At 33.9% G+C, this 14,630-nt stretch overlaps 1 protein-coding gene across 2 annotated transcripts in view; it reads right to left on the bottom strand.

The window, feature by feature from the left end:
* The window catches only part of MSH4 (mutS homolog 4), a 79,554-nt gene that overhangs the window by 45,128 nt on the left and 19,796 nt on the right, over nt 1-14,630 (bottom strand). For both annotated transcript variants that reach the window (XM_017668008.3, XM_073234140.1), the window contains exons 5-8: nt 12,552-12,667; nt 11,493-11,666; nt 7,152-7,324; nt 4,692-4,759 (exon numbers count right to left, since the gene is read on the bottom strand). In XM_017668008.3, coding sequence (XP_017523497.3) covers nt 4,692-4,759; nt 7,152-7,324; nt 11,493-11,666; nt 12,552-12,667 — 531 coding nt within the window. The remainder of the gene's footprint in view (nt 1-4,691; nt 4,760-7,151; nt 7,325-11,492; nt 11,667-12,551; nt 12,668-14,630) is intronic.

Genomic DNA, 14,630 nt, shown 5'->3' with positions numbered 1-14,630 from the left:
ATACACAATGGAATATTATTCAGCCTTAAGAAGAAAACAAATCCTACAATTTGCAACAACATGGATGGAGCTAGAGGGTATTATGCTCAGTGAAATAAGCCAGGCAGAGAAAGACAAATACCAAATGATTTCACTCATCTTTGGAGTATAAGAACAAAAGAAAAACTGAAGGAACAAAACAGCAGCAGAATCACAAAACCCAAGAATGGACTAACAGTTACCAAAGGGAAAGAAACTGGGGAGAATGGGAGGGTAGGGAGGGATAAGGGTGCGGAGGAAGAAAGGGTGTATTATGATTAGCATGTATAATGTGGGGGGTGGGGGAAAGGGGAGGGCTTTGCAACACAGAGAAGACAAGTAGTGATTCTACAACATGTTACTATGCTGATGGACAGTGACTGTCATGGGGTTTGTGGGGGGGACTTGGGGTAGGGGAGAGCCTAGTAAACATAATGTTCTTCATGTAATTGTAGATTAATGATAACAAAATAAAAATATACATATATACATATAAAAAGGCATCCAGATTGGCAAGGAAGAAGTTACACTGTCAATGTTTGTAGATGACATGATATTGTACATAAAAAAAACCAGAGTCCACTCCAAAACTACTAGATCTAATATTTGAATTCAGCAAAACTGCAGGATACAAAATTAGTACACAGAAATCTGTTGCATTCCTATACACTGATGATGAACTAGCAGAAAGAGAAATCATGAAAACAATTCCATTCACAATTGCATCAAAAAGAATAATATACCTAGGCATAAACCTAACCAAGGAAGTGAAAGACCTATACTATGAAAACTACAAGACACTCATGAGAGAAATTAAAGAATATACAATAAATGGAAACACATCCCATGCTCATGGCTAGGAAGAATTAATATTGTCAAGATGGCCATTCTGCCTAAAACAACCTACAGATTCAATGCAATCCCTGTCAAAATACCAACAGCATTCTTCAACAAACTAGAGCAAGTAGTTCTAAAATTCATATGGAACCACAAAAGACCCCAAATAGCCAAAACAATACTGAGAAGAATAAAGCTGGTGGGATTGCACTCCCCAACTTTAAACTCTACTACAAAGCCACAGTTATCAAAACAATTTGATACTGGCACAAGAACAGATCCATAGACCAATGGACCAGACTAAAGAGCCCAGATGTAAACCCAAGCATATATGGTCAATTAATATATGATAAAGGATGCATGGGTATACAATGGGGAAATGACAGCTTCTTCAATAACTGGTGTTGGCAAAACTGGACAGCTACATGCAAGAGAATGAAACTGGATTACTGTCTAACTCTGTACACAAAAGTAAACTCAAAATGGATCAAAGACTTGAATGTAAGTCATGAAACATAAAACTCTTAGAAGAAGAAAACATAGGCAAAAATCTCTTGAATATAAACATGAGCAACTTTTTCCTGAATGCATCTCCTCGGGCAAGAGAAACAAAAGCAAAAATGAACAAATGGGACTAAAACGCTTCTGTAGAACAAAGGATGCCATCAGCAAAACAAAAAGTCTTCCTACGTATGGGAGAATATATTTGTAAATGACATATCTGACAACTGGTTAACATCCAAAATACATAAAGAACTCACATGCCTCAACACCCAAAAAGCAAATAACCCAATTAAAAAATGGGCAGAGGATATGAACAGACACTTCTATAAAGAAGAAATTCACATGGCCAACAGGCATATGAAAGCACGCTCCACATCGCTTATTATCAGGGAAATTCAAATTAAAACCACAATGAGATATTACCTCACACCAGTTAGGATGGCCAACATAGAAAAGACTAAGAACAACAAATGCTGGTGAGGGAACAGAGAATGGGGAACCCTCTTACAAGGCTGGTGAGAATGTAAACTAGTTCAACCATTGTGGAAAGCAGTATGGTGGTTCCTCAAAAAACTAAAAATAGAAACACCATTTGACCCTGGAATTCCACTCTTAGGATTTTACCCAAAGAAAACAACTTCTCAGATTCAAAAAGACGTATTCACCCCTATGTTTATCACAGCACTATTTACAATAGCTAAGATATGGAAGCAACCTAAGTGTCCATCAGTAGATGAATGGATAAAGAAGATATGGTACATATACACAATGAATATTATTCAGCCATAAGAAAGAAACAAATCCTATCATTTTCAACAACACGGATGGAGCTAGAGGGTATTATGTTCAGTGAAATAAGTCAGGCAGAGAAAGACAAATACAAATGATTTACCTCATTTGTGGAATATAACAACAAAGAAAAACTGAAGGGACAAAATAGCAGACTCACAGACTCTAAGAAGGGACTAGTTGGTACCAAAGGGGAGGGGTGCAGGAGGGTGGGTGGGGAGAGAGAGAGAATGGGATTGTGGGGTATCATGATTGGTGCACATGGTGTGTATGGGGTCATGGGGAAGACAGTGTAGCTCAGAGAAGACAAATAGGGACTCTGTGGCATATTACTACACTGATGTACAGTGACTGCAATGGGATATGGGGAGGGACCGATAATAAGGGTGAATGTAATAACCACATTGTTTTTTTTGTGAAACCTTCATAAGAGTGTATATCAATGATACCTTAATAAAAAAAGGAATCTACTATACAGTACATATAACATACAAAATATATGTTAATCAGCTATACATGTTATTGGTAAGGCTTCTGGTCAACAGTATGCTATTAGTAATTAAGATTTTTGGAGAGTTCAAGTTATATGCAGATTTTCAACTACACAAGGACTTGGCACTTCTTGTCCCCGTGCTGTTCAACAGCCAACTGTATTTTATATCAGCAGCCCTAGGGAACTAATAACATACTAATTGTCAGTATAGAGTAGCCATTTCCTATTCCTACATTGCATTGCATTTTTCTGTGAAAAATACATCATTCATAAGTAAAACTGTTACTTATTTAAGATTTTTTTCATTTGAAAAATGTCATTCAAAGAAGTGGCTTTTGGCAAAAGGTCATACAGGATAAGTGTAGTGCTTTGTGTGTTTATATTCATAATTGATCATTCATTTTTCATGTGATCTTTTTATACCTTGTTTTACAAAAAGTGTTCTTCCTCAGAATGAACTGCTCCTTGTGTAGGTGTACATTCTATGTGTAGCTGTGAAGACGTGGGTTCAGGCTCTTTCTACACCACCATCTTGGACCCACATTTAGTGAACTCATGTTAATATTAAACACAATAGACTTCAGAGCAAAAAATATTACTAGGGAAAAAGAGCATCATTTTATAATGATAAAGGGGTCAATTCATTAAGAAGACATAGCAACCTTAAATGTTTCTGTACCTAATAACAGGCCTCCTATATACATTAGATAAAAACTGAGAACTTCAAGGAATAGGCAAAACCATAAATACAGTTGAAAATATCAATACCCTTCTCTCAGTAATTGATAGAATAGACCAAATAAATAGAAAAGGATATAGAATACTTTCAGAACCCTGTCAAATAACTGGAACTAACAAACTTATGAACTACTCCACCCAACAACAGCAAATACGTACTGTACATCACTGCAAACTTTACAAATTTCAATGTGATAATAAGGAGATTATTATGAACAATATGAGGCCAATAAATTTACCAAGTTGAGTGAAATGACAAATTCTTTAAACACACAGCCTACCAAAGCTCACTGAAGAAGAGTAACTTGAATAGCATATATTTTTAAGAAGTGTTCAATTCATATTCAAACACTCTACAAAGAGTCAGAATTCACAAATGAAGCCATTCGAATCCAGTCAAACATTTAAGAAAGAAATAGTATCAGTTCTACACAAAACCTACTAGAAAACTGAAAAAGAGGGAACACTTCCAAACTCATTTTATGAAGCAACTCATTTTCTTACAAATATCAGTTGTTTTAAGTTACTTCCCATTTGTATATACTGAACTATAAGATGTTTCAATTATTTAAGCAAACTTCTAGTACTGTGCCTGCCTAACAGCCAAAACTTTATTAAGTAAAAATGTTTTTATGATAAATGAACCTTAAGAGTGTTATCTCTACAATATGGAAAAAATTTCCTAACAGAGATTAGCCTTCAATGGACTTGAAAAGTAGTCAAATTTTAAATCAAACTTTACTCATGCACAACATTTCTTTCCTTTTTAGGCACAGAGACAAAACTATACATGTATTCATTAGGATACTTTTCAATTCACCTTAAAAGGAAGAACAAAACCATCTACTACTTTACTTATGGGACGTGCCTATTAGCAATAAGTATTTAAATTTGAAAAGTATCCTAAGATGTTTCATTCTTATAAGCATATTTGAGGACTAATCAAACATCACATAATGATCACTTTCAAAAGGACCTATAATCTTTGGATCTAACATTTTATCTAGTTAGTTATTAAGCAAATGTTACTACAGTCTAAATTTTGGGAATTATATAAAACTCTTTAAGTAAATATTTAATTAATGAAAACAGGCCAATTCCTCAACTAAGAAACTTTTAGTTTTACTATGACATATAGGATAATACACTGGGGGAAAAAAAGTTTCCTTTAAAAGGGCATAAATATGTTCCAGATATTAACAATTAAGTGCTTCTCTAAAACATTTGCTATTTTCAAATTGTTACATCACATTAAGACACATTATATTACATAATGTATAACAATATAACATAATGTATACATAAACCATACCGTGTCTTGCTTTGGAATTTGGACTAAAACAGAAAGAAGCTGCTCTGTATCAAGAAATCTTGATATAACTGAAACAAAAAATACAGACATTTAAACCTGTGTTACAATTTAAAAATACAGACTATATAAAATGTTATCCTCAAATAATAAAACAGAACTGTTCTACTTGCAAATATTACTTGTTTTAATTGTAATTTACATGTACCAGGAAGAAAACAATAAACTCTAATGGTCTTTCTCTGAATTTTGATTACTCACAATCTAGTTGAAAAATCTGACACCATTGTTCACTCTTTCCTTCTTGAAACTCTACTTTTCTGGCTTTTAGATGCTGCTTATCATAATTTTCTTCCCACCTTTTTGATCTCTAACTTTTCTTCCTGATACTTAAAAGATAAGATTAAAGCATAGTTCAACCACTAACCATGTAACCTGGAAGTTACTTAACTTATCTGAACTTTAGGTGTGCTCATCTGCTACCTGATCAATGACAGAGCTCTCTGAGGACATTCTAAGACAATATACAGTTCTGTGGTCTGTTTGTAAATCTGTATAAATTACATTTCAAGAGAAATACTCTGTTAGTTTTGATTAGATAGTCATATAAACTTTTTAAGGAAATGAGTGATAGAGCTTAAAAAAAGAAAGGAGAAAACCCCAAAGTGATTGGAAGAAAATCATATTATAATAGAAACAAAGAAAGGCAGTAATTCAATAAGAAGAGATTTTCAGTAGTAACATACAAGATGGAGTTCAAATAGGAGAACTGATTATGTGTACATTAAATTTAACAAAAATGAGCCTGTGGGTGACTGTTTTAGGTTGGGTTCTCCAGGAACAGACCCTGGGATAAGGATTCATGTTCAAGTGATTTATTTAAAATGTGCTCTGATGTGGTATACTTGAAACCAATATAAGATTGTATATCGATGATACTTCAAAAAAATGTGCTTCTGAGAGAAACCAGTGAAGGAGAGAAGAAAGACAAGGGAAGGGGAAAAAAGCCAAGCAGAAGTACAATTTCAGGCAAAGTACTGTGGACAGTAACTTCGACTAATGCTATAGAGTAATTGTGGTCTTTAATGTGTATATTCAGGGTTTTCACCATATCAGAGACAGACAAGGTTTCATACTCTCCCACCATTCCCACACTGTTAAGGGCTGCAGAGCATTTCTGGCACTCTGTGCTTGAGAACAAAGCAGTCTATGGCTTGAGGGTGGGCTTCCAAAGAGTCCAGATGTGGGCCATTAGATGCAAAAGCACACAGAGCAGGGAAAGGGGCACAAAGAAAAGTAAAAGAGACCCAAGATTATTTGGGACAGAGAACCAACAATATCTGCTACAGTGGCCTTGACAAGAGTGGTCTCAATGCAATAGTGAGCATAGAAACAAGGCTGCAGCAGACTGAGATGTGCTGATGAAGAGAAAATATTGAGTGCAGAAAATCTGTGTTTCAACAAGTTTGGCTATGAATGGGAGAAGAGAAATAAGGTGGTAGCTGGAGAAGATGAAGTCCAGGGAGATTTTTTACACAGGTGGGAGAGACCTGAGGAAAAGAGAAAGATATTGAAGATACAGGAGACCATTAGTGCAAGGATGGGATCCAGAACTCACAGACAGGAGCAGGAATACCACTTACAGTTGAAACAAAGGGAAGGAAAAATGGATGAGTACAACTGCATATTTAGTGGCAGTAAGTTTAAAAAGGTAACAATGGTTGGAGCTTGACATTACATTATTAAAGGAATTTCCATATTCCTGGTTCTTTTGTATTATACAAAATGACAGGTATCTGTAGGCCAACAAGATGGTGCTGTGAGCAAGAAAAGGGTTACCAATTAAAAATGGACCTTTCCCAACATCTCACCAAATACAGGAATATATAGAAAAAAGTGAATATAATCAACAACATAGGAAATGAAAAGTCAGTCAATATAATGCCAGAATTTTAAAAGAATTATGTCAATTAAAAGGTATTTGGAATTGGACTGGGTAAAAACAGTAAAAACTGTTTAGGCTATACATGCCTTTTTCATGTACTCCTTCAGCTCAGACTACCAGAACACTGGGGGAAAGGTTGGGAGAACAGACATATGGAAAACAGACCAAGCTACCAGAAACCAGGAAATGAACTAGAAGCAATACATATAAACTGTCCTTCCACCTACATATTTAAGAAGAAAATTGCACTGCCCTGTCAGTAAACAAATAGCCAGGTGCCAAGGACAACTCTCTTACCTCATGTTATGGGTTGAATTGTGTCCCCCAAGAAGATGTTTTGAAGTTCCAGACCCTGGTATCTGAATGTGATTGTATTTGAAAATTGAATCTTTGTAGATGTAATCAGGTTAACATAAGGTTATTAGGATGAGCCTTAATCCAATATGACTGGTATCCTTATAGAAAACAATACATTTTTAAATAATTTGCATTTATAAGATTAGACTATATTCACTAACCTGACTGAAGTCCAAAAAAGAGTTCCTCATCTTGAAGTAGTTCTTGAACACAATCTAATCTCATGTTAATGGTTTGAGTATCAACTAGAGGTTCCAATATATTAGAACGAAGTCTTCTACTTCCTCCGGGAGTTTTAGTATAATTTAGAACACCAAAGAGTGTGTGGTTATTTCTTTGAAAACACAAGTTAGGAAAATTTCATCAAGTACAGAAAGGAAAATCCAAGAAAACTGCAATTTAACTTTCTAAATAATCCTATTCTCTACAGTAGTGATTCTCAAACTTTAACATGTATACAAATGACTTGGGGATTCTGATTCAGTAGGCCTGGGTAAGGCCTGTCAGAATCTACATTTTGAATAAGCTCCTAAGTATGCTATCAGTCAATGAATCATACTTTTATTAATAAGGATCAATAGTATCTTTTTCTATTGAATGACAATATTCAGACTAATATAAAATGTTCTAGTGTATAGCATTCTATCAAAAATAGCAAGATATCAATAGTATACTCTTAAGGTGAAAAATAACTATTACATTGATAAAATGAGTATTTATTATAACCACTTTGTTCTAATTTCAGAAGTTAGAGAACTACAATGAGAAAGAAAATAATTGCAGGTAAAGAAACTGTTAACAAACAAACCAACAAACAAAACAGGATTATATAGAGTTCTTTTAGTTAGGCTGGTTCAGAAAGACCTGTGTTTGTATCTTGCAGTTGACTTAAGGCACCTAGGCAAAGTTCATGATGGGACGGGGATGATGGTGACATTGGTCATGAGAACAGCTAACACATATTGAACATTGTGCCAGACACTGTTTTAAGTATTTTATATATATTATTGAATTCTAACAACCATGGTATGAGGTAGATGGTATTATTAACTACATTTTACAAGGGAGAGAACTGAAACACAAAGAAATAACTTGTCCAAGGTTTCCAAATAAGTGAACAAGAAGAATTATCAGGTAAAAAATGGCCAAGCAGAATAGCAATTTAAGCCCAGGAAGTCTTTCTTGCTCCAGAACCATAAAGATCAAGGCCGGTGTAGTTTTGCAAAGGTAATACTGGAGGAAGATGAATGAAGAAGCTGATAGAAGCTAGCCCACAGAAGTCCTTGTAGGCCATGGTAAAACATCTAGATTCTATTCTAAATGTAATGGCAGCCACCCAAGATTTTAAGCAAGGGAGTTTCAACTTCTGATTTCTTAGTTTAAAAGGATCACACTCCGGACACTTGCTGAGAAAAGACTAATTGTAGGAGGGCAAGAAGAAGGCAAAAAAATAAGTTAGGAGCTATAATAGTAGTCCAGGCTGAAATGATGGAGATATGGGTTAGGGCTACAGCCTTGGAAATAGTAAGTAGTGATCCAAAATTGGTATGTACTCTACAGGTTGAGTCAAGAGGATTTACTGATGGATTGAATCTGGGTTGGGAAAAGAAAAAAACAAGAATGACTCCTAGTTTAAGTCATCAGACTACCAGATTTTTGGTATATCAATTTTAACAAATTTTCAGGGAATTACTCAAATCACGTCCTGGCTTTGGGGTGGTGGTGGTTCATCACAGACACATCTCAATCACTTTTTTTCATTTTTTAAGAACTTAACTTCTGCAGAAGCAAAGGAAATGAGGAGCACTCACAAACCTGTCCCTGCTGTAGAAGTTAATAACAGGTGAAACTGTGTGCTCAACAGGTAAAAAGTCTTCAGAAGCACTAGAATTATTTAGATAGTCCAGTAGGTAGAATATCCATGTTTAAACCTGATATTCTTTGGTTCAAGTCTATGAACAGACTTCTCAATTTCTCCTTTTCAACTATAATATAAACTCCTATCCTATCACTTAATATATAACAGAAACCCAAGCAATGTTTGACAGTGATAATGATAAACAATCATGAACTAATGAAATTTGACAAAGTAAAACTGATTACAAAACTTTGTAATAATAACCAGCCTCGGCCATTGACTTTCTATGTTATTATAAAATAGGAATTCAATGACAGTAATTTTTCCAGATACTATTTTAACCCTTTTTACCTAGCAACAGGAAAAATATTAAATATTTCAACTAGGTTGAAAAGGAATAATAACTACAGTTTATTATGAACTCCTAAAAAAATGTTATACTTTTAGATCATCATTATCAACAGAACTGTAAAAGTGCTGAGACCACTATACTGATAGATAACTAAAAGTAGTATATTCAGTAGTACTTATTTTTACTGTTTTTCACTTTTTTACTTCATACCAACAGTACCTAGATAGACCTAAACTGTTCTTGATGATTAAAGTAAATAATAAAATTAGCCTGGGTTTCCATGTTTGCAACAGTAAATAATGTTTGAAGATTCCACATAACTGAAAATGAAGTCAAGAATTTGCAAAGTGACAGAGGCATTTAAACAACTATGGCTCTAAAATGGCATTGAGCATCTTAAAGTTTCAATTCTCCAAAGTACTCTTTATTCCCTTCTATGCTCTTAATGCTAAAATTCATGTTTATCCCTTTCATTGATATGTGAAGTTGTATTACTGAAAGTTGAGTTTTAACTACTCTAAGCTTACTCCCACCCTGCACGTTACCAATCAGTAACACTAAAGAACTTATAGTTTCCTTGCACATACCATACTGTTAGTTGAAAATCATGCTGTCAAGACTAATTTTTACTTTTACCACCTTTTCTACTTCATTTAGATAACTTCTATTTATACTTCAAAACTCACCTCACGTATTACACCTCTTCTAGAAAGATGTTCCTAATTACTGCCCTTGCATCCCTTACCCATCCAATATTAATGCTCTATGATCCCATTATTGTTTACGTAAACTTTAATGTCATTATACTTAATGCATGTTAATAATACTATGTGTTTCCTCCTCTAAACTGTAATTCCTTAAGGAGAAAACCATGACTCATTAATTCTTTGTAACAAATTGACCTCATATTAACACTTCTCCGCCATAAAAACCACCACATGCTGATTACATTGTCTTCTATAACATTTTGATCCTAATTTAGGTAACTCACTGTAAAATCCATAATCACTGTGTGTGCATATATGTGTATCTGTATGTCTGTCTGTGCCTCTCCCTGCCTCCCTCCCTTTCATGCTATGCTCACCATCAATATTCCTGGTACTTTAATGCTAATAAACCAAGAAACCAGCAATCTGGTAATACACCACAAATAGTTGATCCAACTATTTTTTTTTCCTTCTCAAATGATGACATAGGCCCTTGAATGTCCTGTACATGATGCTCTTAAAATTGGTTATTTTAATTTTGTGGATTCTGAATACATCTTTTTTATTGTGGTAAAACATACATAAAATAAATTTTACCATTTGAACCACTTTAAACAATAATTAAGTGTCATTAAACATACTTGCAATATTGTGTAACTGTTATCACTATCCATTTCCAGAATGTTTCATCATCCCAAACAGAAACTCTGAATCCATTAAACCCAATCCCCACATTCCCCAGCCCCTGGTAACCTGCTAACTTTTTTGTCTCTACGATTTTGCCTATCATAAAATATTTTTCCTTTTGTATTTGGTTTATTTCACTTAGCACAATGTTTTCAAGGTTCTTACATCTTGTGGCATGTGTCAGAATTTCCTTCCTTTTTCATGCTAAGTGGTATTCTATTGTAGATACAAATACTTTATTTTGCTTATCCAGTCAGTTACCCACTGATAGACATTTGGTTTGTTTCCACCTTTCGGCTACTGTGAACAATGCTGCTAAGAACACTTCTGTGCAAGTAACTGTATGAATCCTTCTTTCAATTCTTTTGGATATATACCCAGAAGTGAAATGCTGGATCATATGGCAATTCTCTGTTTAACTCTTTGAGAAACCACCATACTGTTTGCCAAAGTAACTGTACCATTTACACTTGTACCATAAATGTACAAGGCTCTCAATTTCTTTACATCCTCACCAATGCTTACTTTCCATTTACTTGATTATAACCATCCTAATGGATATGAAGTAGTAACTGTAGTTTTGTTTTGCATTTCCCTAACGACAAGTGATGTTAAGTATCTTCTCAATTGTTGTACATCTTCTTTGGAGAATATCTGTTCATGTCTGTCTAGTTTTGAGATGGGTTGTTTGTTTTTTGTTGTTTAAAACAAGTATCTTTTTAAAACCTGACTTTGGAACATCTGAGCAGCTCAGCAACAATGGTACAATGGTTAAAAATATGTTTATTCAATATTACTCCATCAAACAATTTAAAGAAGTATAAAGTAACTATTCATTAAAAAAGTGACATAATAAAATATATGATATGTTTATAAGAAAAAAATTGGATGATCTTACCTACAGTCTTGATTATTAATTATTAACTCAAGGTTTTGGGCTGATGATGAATCTATCATGGCTGTCTGTTCACTACCCTGGAAACAAATCTTCAGAGATTTTGGAGCATAAACTGAATTTTGAATAAATTCAACATATTTTAATAAAGCTGCAACAGCTGCAAGGCAGTAATACCTGTAAGTTAACCAGTGATACATCACTACAAATCTTTAGAATAAAAAAAGTTATTGCTATAAAAGGAAATATTGCATCTTAGTATTAGGAAAACTATAAACATTTGCATAGCATTGCTTAAATCCAGAGAAAAAGCTCACCAGGTGTACCTTATTTTTAAAATCTAGGGAACTAACCTCTAACACATAAAAATTGTTTAAAAATAGACAGTTTTCTGAAATCTGATATTTAATGGATATTAAACTCCAATACAACATACATATATTAGAAGACAACATTCAATGGTAATTTGTCTCAATTTTTGATGTATCATTCTAAGTACTCAAATAATGTTGAAAGAGTCTGGGAGCTTTAAAGGTACAGTTAGGATATTCCAATGTACAGGAAAGTATGTTATAATCTCTTAACAGTCATTGGGATTTACTGAGTAAACAATTGGTTAGAACCTGGCCCGAAGAAAGTATCTATTTACATGTTCTAAGATATATCCTTTCCAGAAATATCCTCTGTCCCATGCTGAATCTTTTAAGAATATAGTTATGAAGTAACAGGAATACAGCGAACTGTGGTTCATTTCTGTGCCCTTATATTTCTAGATTGCTGTAGCTACTTAAGCTTTTCACTTCAAAATAAAGTCAACAACAACAATTAGGGCGATAGATTATAACTAATTTGGAGAAATTCTCTATAAAATAGGTTAGCAAGATATGCCTTGTATATAAATTTTAGTTAACTGTGTGACTATTTCAATAATTAATGAGTTTATATTATAAGGCAGGATATTTTCTAGGTGGTAGGGATATAGCAGAGAACAAAACAGACAAAGACCTTGCCTTCATGGAACTCACACCGGAGATTTATTACTTTCCTTAACTCATAACTTACTTGGACTGAACCTCCATTAGCACAGTGCTGAATTCTGCTATGCATAACTGTTCGATGTACTCTAATCCTTTTGTTTCATTGAAGTATTTCCTTTGGATAGTAGTGAAATTAACATTCTGAAAAGAAGTTTTAATTTCGAAACACATCTTGAGTTTCATGTGCTTGCTGAAAACAGCTCTCTTAAATATATGCTGGTACATAGGTAGATAGCTTAAATAATGCATACAGTTTATTTTGTATTAATTATTTTCCAGACTTCAAATGTTTTCTTAGTTATTTACAAAAAGAGAATGATCATCTGTTTTGCTAAGTGAATTATGGTAGTCTATAGCACTATTAGACCATACTCACATGAAATTTAACTGAATATATTAGGTACAATAATAAAAAATAAACATGAGAGTCTCAAACCTCCACTAATTTCATTCTACAGCAACATCACCACATAAATTATACACTCAGCCTTATATCCTCTGACATAACTGAGATTTTTTTTAAAAAGAAAAAGAAGCATGAAGTTGTAAAATAAAGGTGTATTTACTTTGAAGGAAAGTAATAAGTAAGAAAGGTAATATAATAACAATGAACTGGAAACAGCAGTAATAAAGGGGGGAGGGAATAACAAGCAGGGAGGGAATTTGTTATGTGCCAAGACTGTTTTAACAGTTATCTAACATACACAATAAGTCTATGATATAAGATAGTATGTCTTGTATTAACTATAACTTTCCTGTAAGTAAAATTCTGAAAAATCAAGTAACTTTTCTAACATTATACAACTGATATGCACCAGAGCTGAAATTCAAATTTAGATTTAATCAATCATAGTGCTTCTGTATCCAGAAATAGTAATTAGTCTAACATGTGGAAACATGAACAAAGCAGGACCAGTTAGGGTCCTTTCCTGGAATTCATATATGAACACTAGAAGAAAGAATTTATGTTTTTCTGAGTTGGTTAAACTGAGATACCATCAGCCTGGAACAATTAGCAATTATCTTCTTAAACCTCATAAAGGTAACCTGTCTGCAGTTTAAAAAAAAAGAGGGGGCGGGATGAAGTAGAGACATGATCTATCCAACCATCTGGCTTCCCAATTACATAAGCCAATAAATTTCCTGTTTTAATTAAGCTTGTTTAAGTTGAATTTCCATTATTTACAACTAAAAAGCTTAATGATTAAGCAAGACAAAATAACAAAAGTTGAAAATATATACATAAATAAAGGTGACTGAAGTAATGAGTAAAGGAGATAACAGAGATTTGTCTAATAAAGACAACCACAGATTTACCACAGGGACCATTTCTGGCAATGAGTCAAACACAGCTGTGCTACATCGGATCTCTAAGAGCACCACAAGAAATCTTATATGTTTCAGATGCTGAATATATTAAGAATGATAAAGAACTCATCAGACCCTTAATCTCAGCTTGTTTCCAACTGTATTAAAGGTTAAGTTCTCAAACATAACAAAATATAGTATATTCTGAAAATAATTTGCATTCTCAGGAATTATTACAACTGCAATGCTGCCTACTTGGTTTGGAATCACAGCCCCTATTCCACAAAACTGATTTGCGAAAGGGGAGATATTAACTGAGGGGGAGTGCATTGGTGGGATAAGGTTCCAGAGAACTCAGCTATCAGTCTCACAGATGGAGGCTACAGTACTAGGATATTTTTGAGGCAGTACATGCTACCAGGGGAAGTTGAAACAATTCTGTAATATAGATCAAACTCCAAAAAAAAAAGTATTTTCTGATAGCTGCTTATATAGAAATATAAGAACTTTAATTTCAACTAATCTGGCAGCACAACAACCAGTTTCTAGAAAGCTACACCTAAGGAAATCCAGGCTTTCTTTAAGGGACTGATTCCTGTACACTCTGAGAAACCTTATTACCTGAAACATTTTTCCTTTTATTTAGAGTAGATCAAGGGTGCCAAGTCAAAGAACTGAATTTCCTGTCATTTTTATTTTATGTATCAATAGTCCCTTACTTAGGATAATTTAATGAGTACTTTAGGGTAAACATAAAGCTACTCAAATTATTTTAGAATGCCATTATAAAATGGAT

The sequence above is a fragment of the Manis javanica genome, chromosome 4 (assembly GCF_040802235.1).
Source record: "Manis javanica isolate MJ-LG chromosome 4, MJ_LKY, whole genome shotgun sequence".
Lineage (NCBI taxonomy): Eukaryota > Metazoa > Chordata > Mammalia > Pholidota > Manidae > Manis > Manis javanica.
The sequence above is the reverse complement of the archived record's forward strand: the minus strand, read 5'-3'. Positions and strand labels throughout refer to the sequence as shown.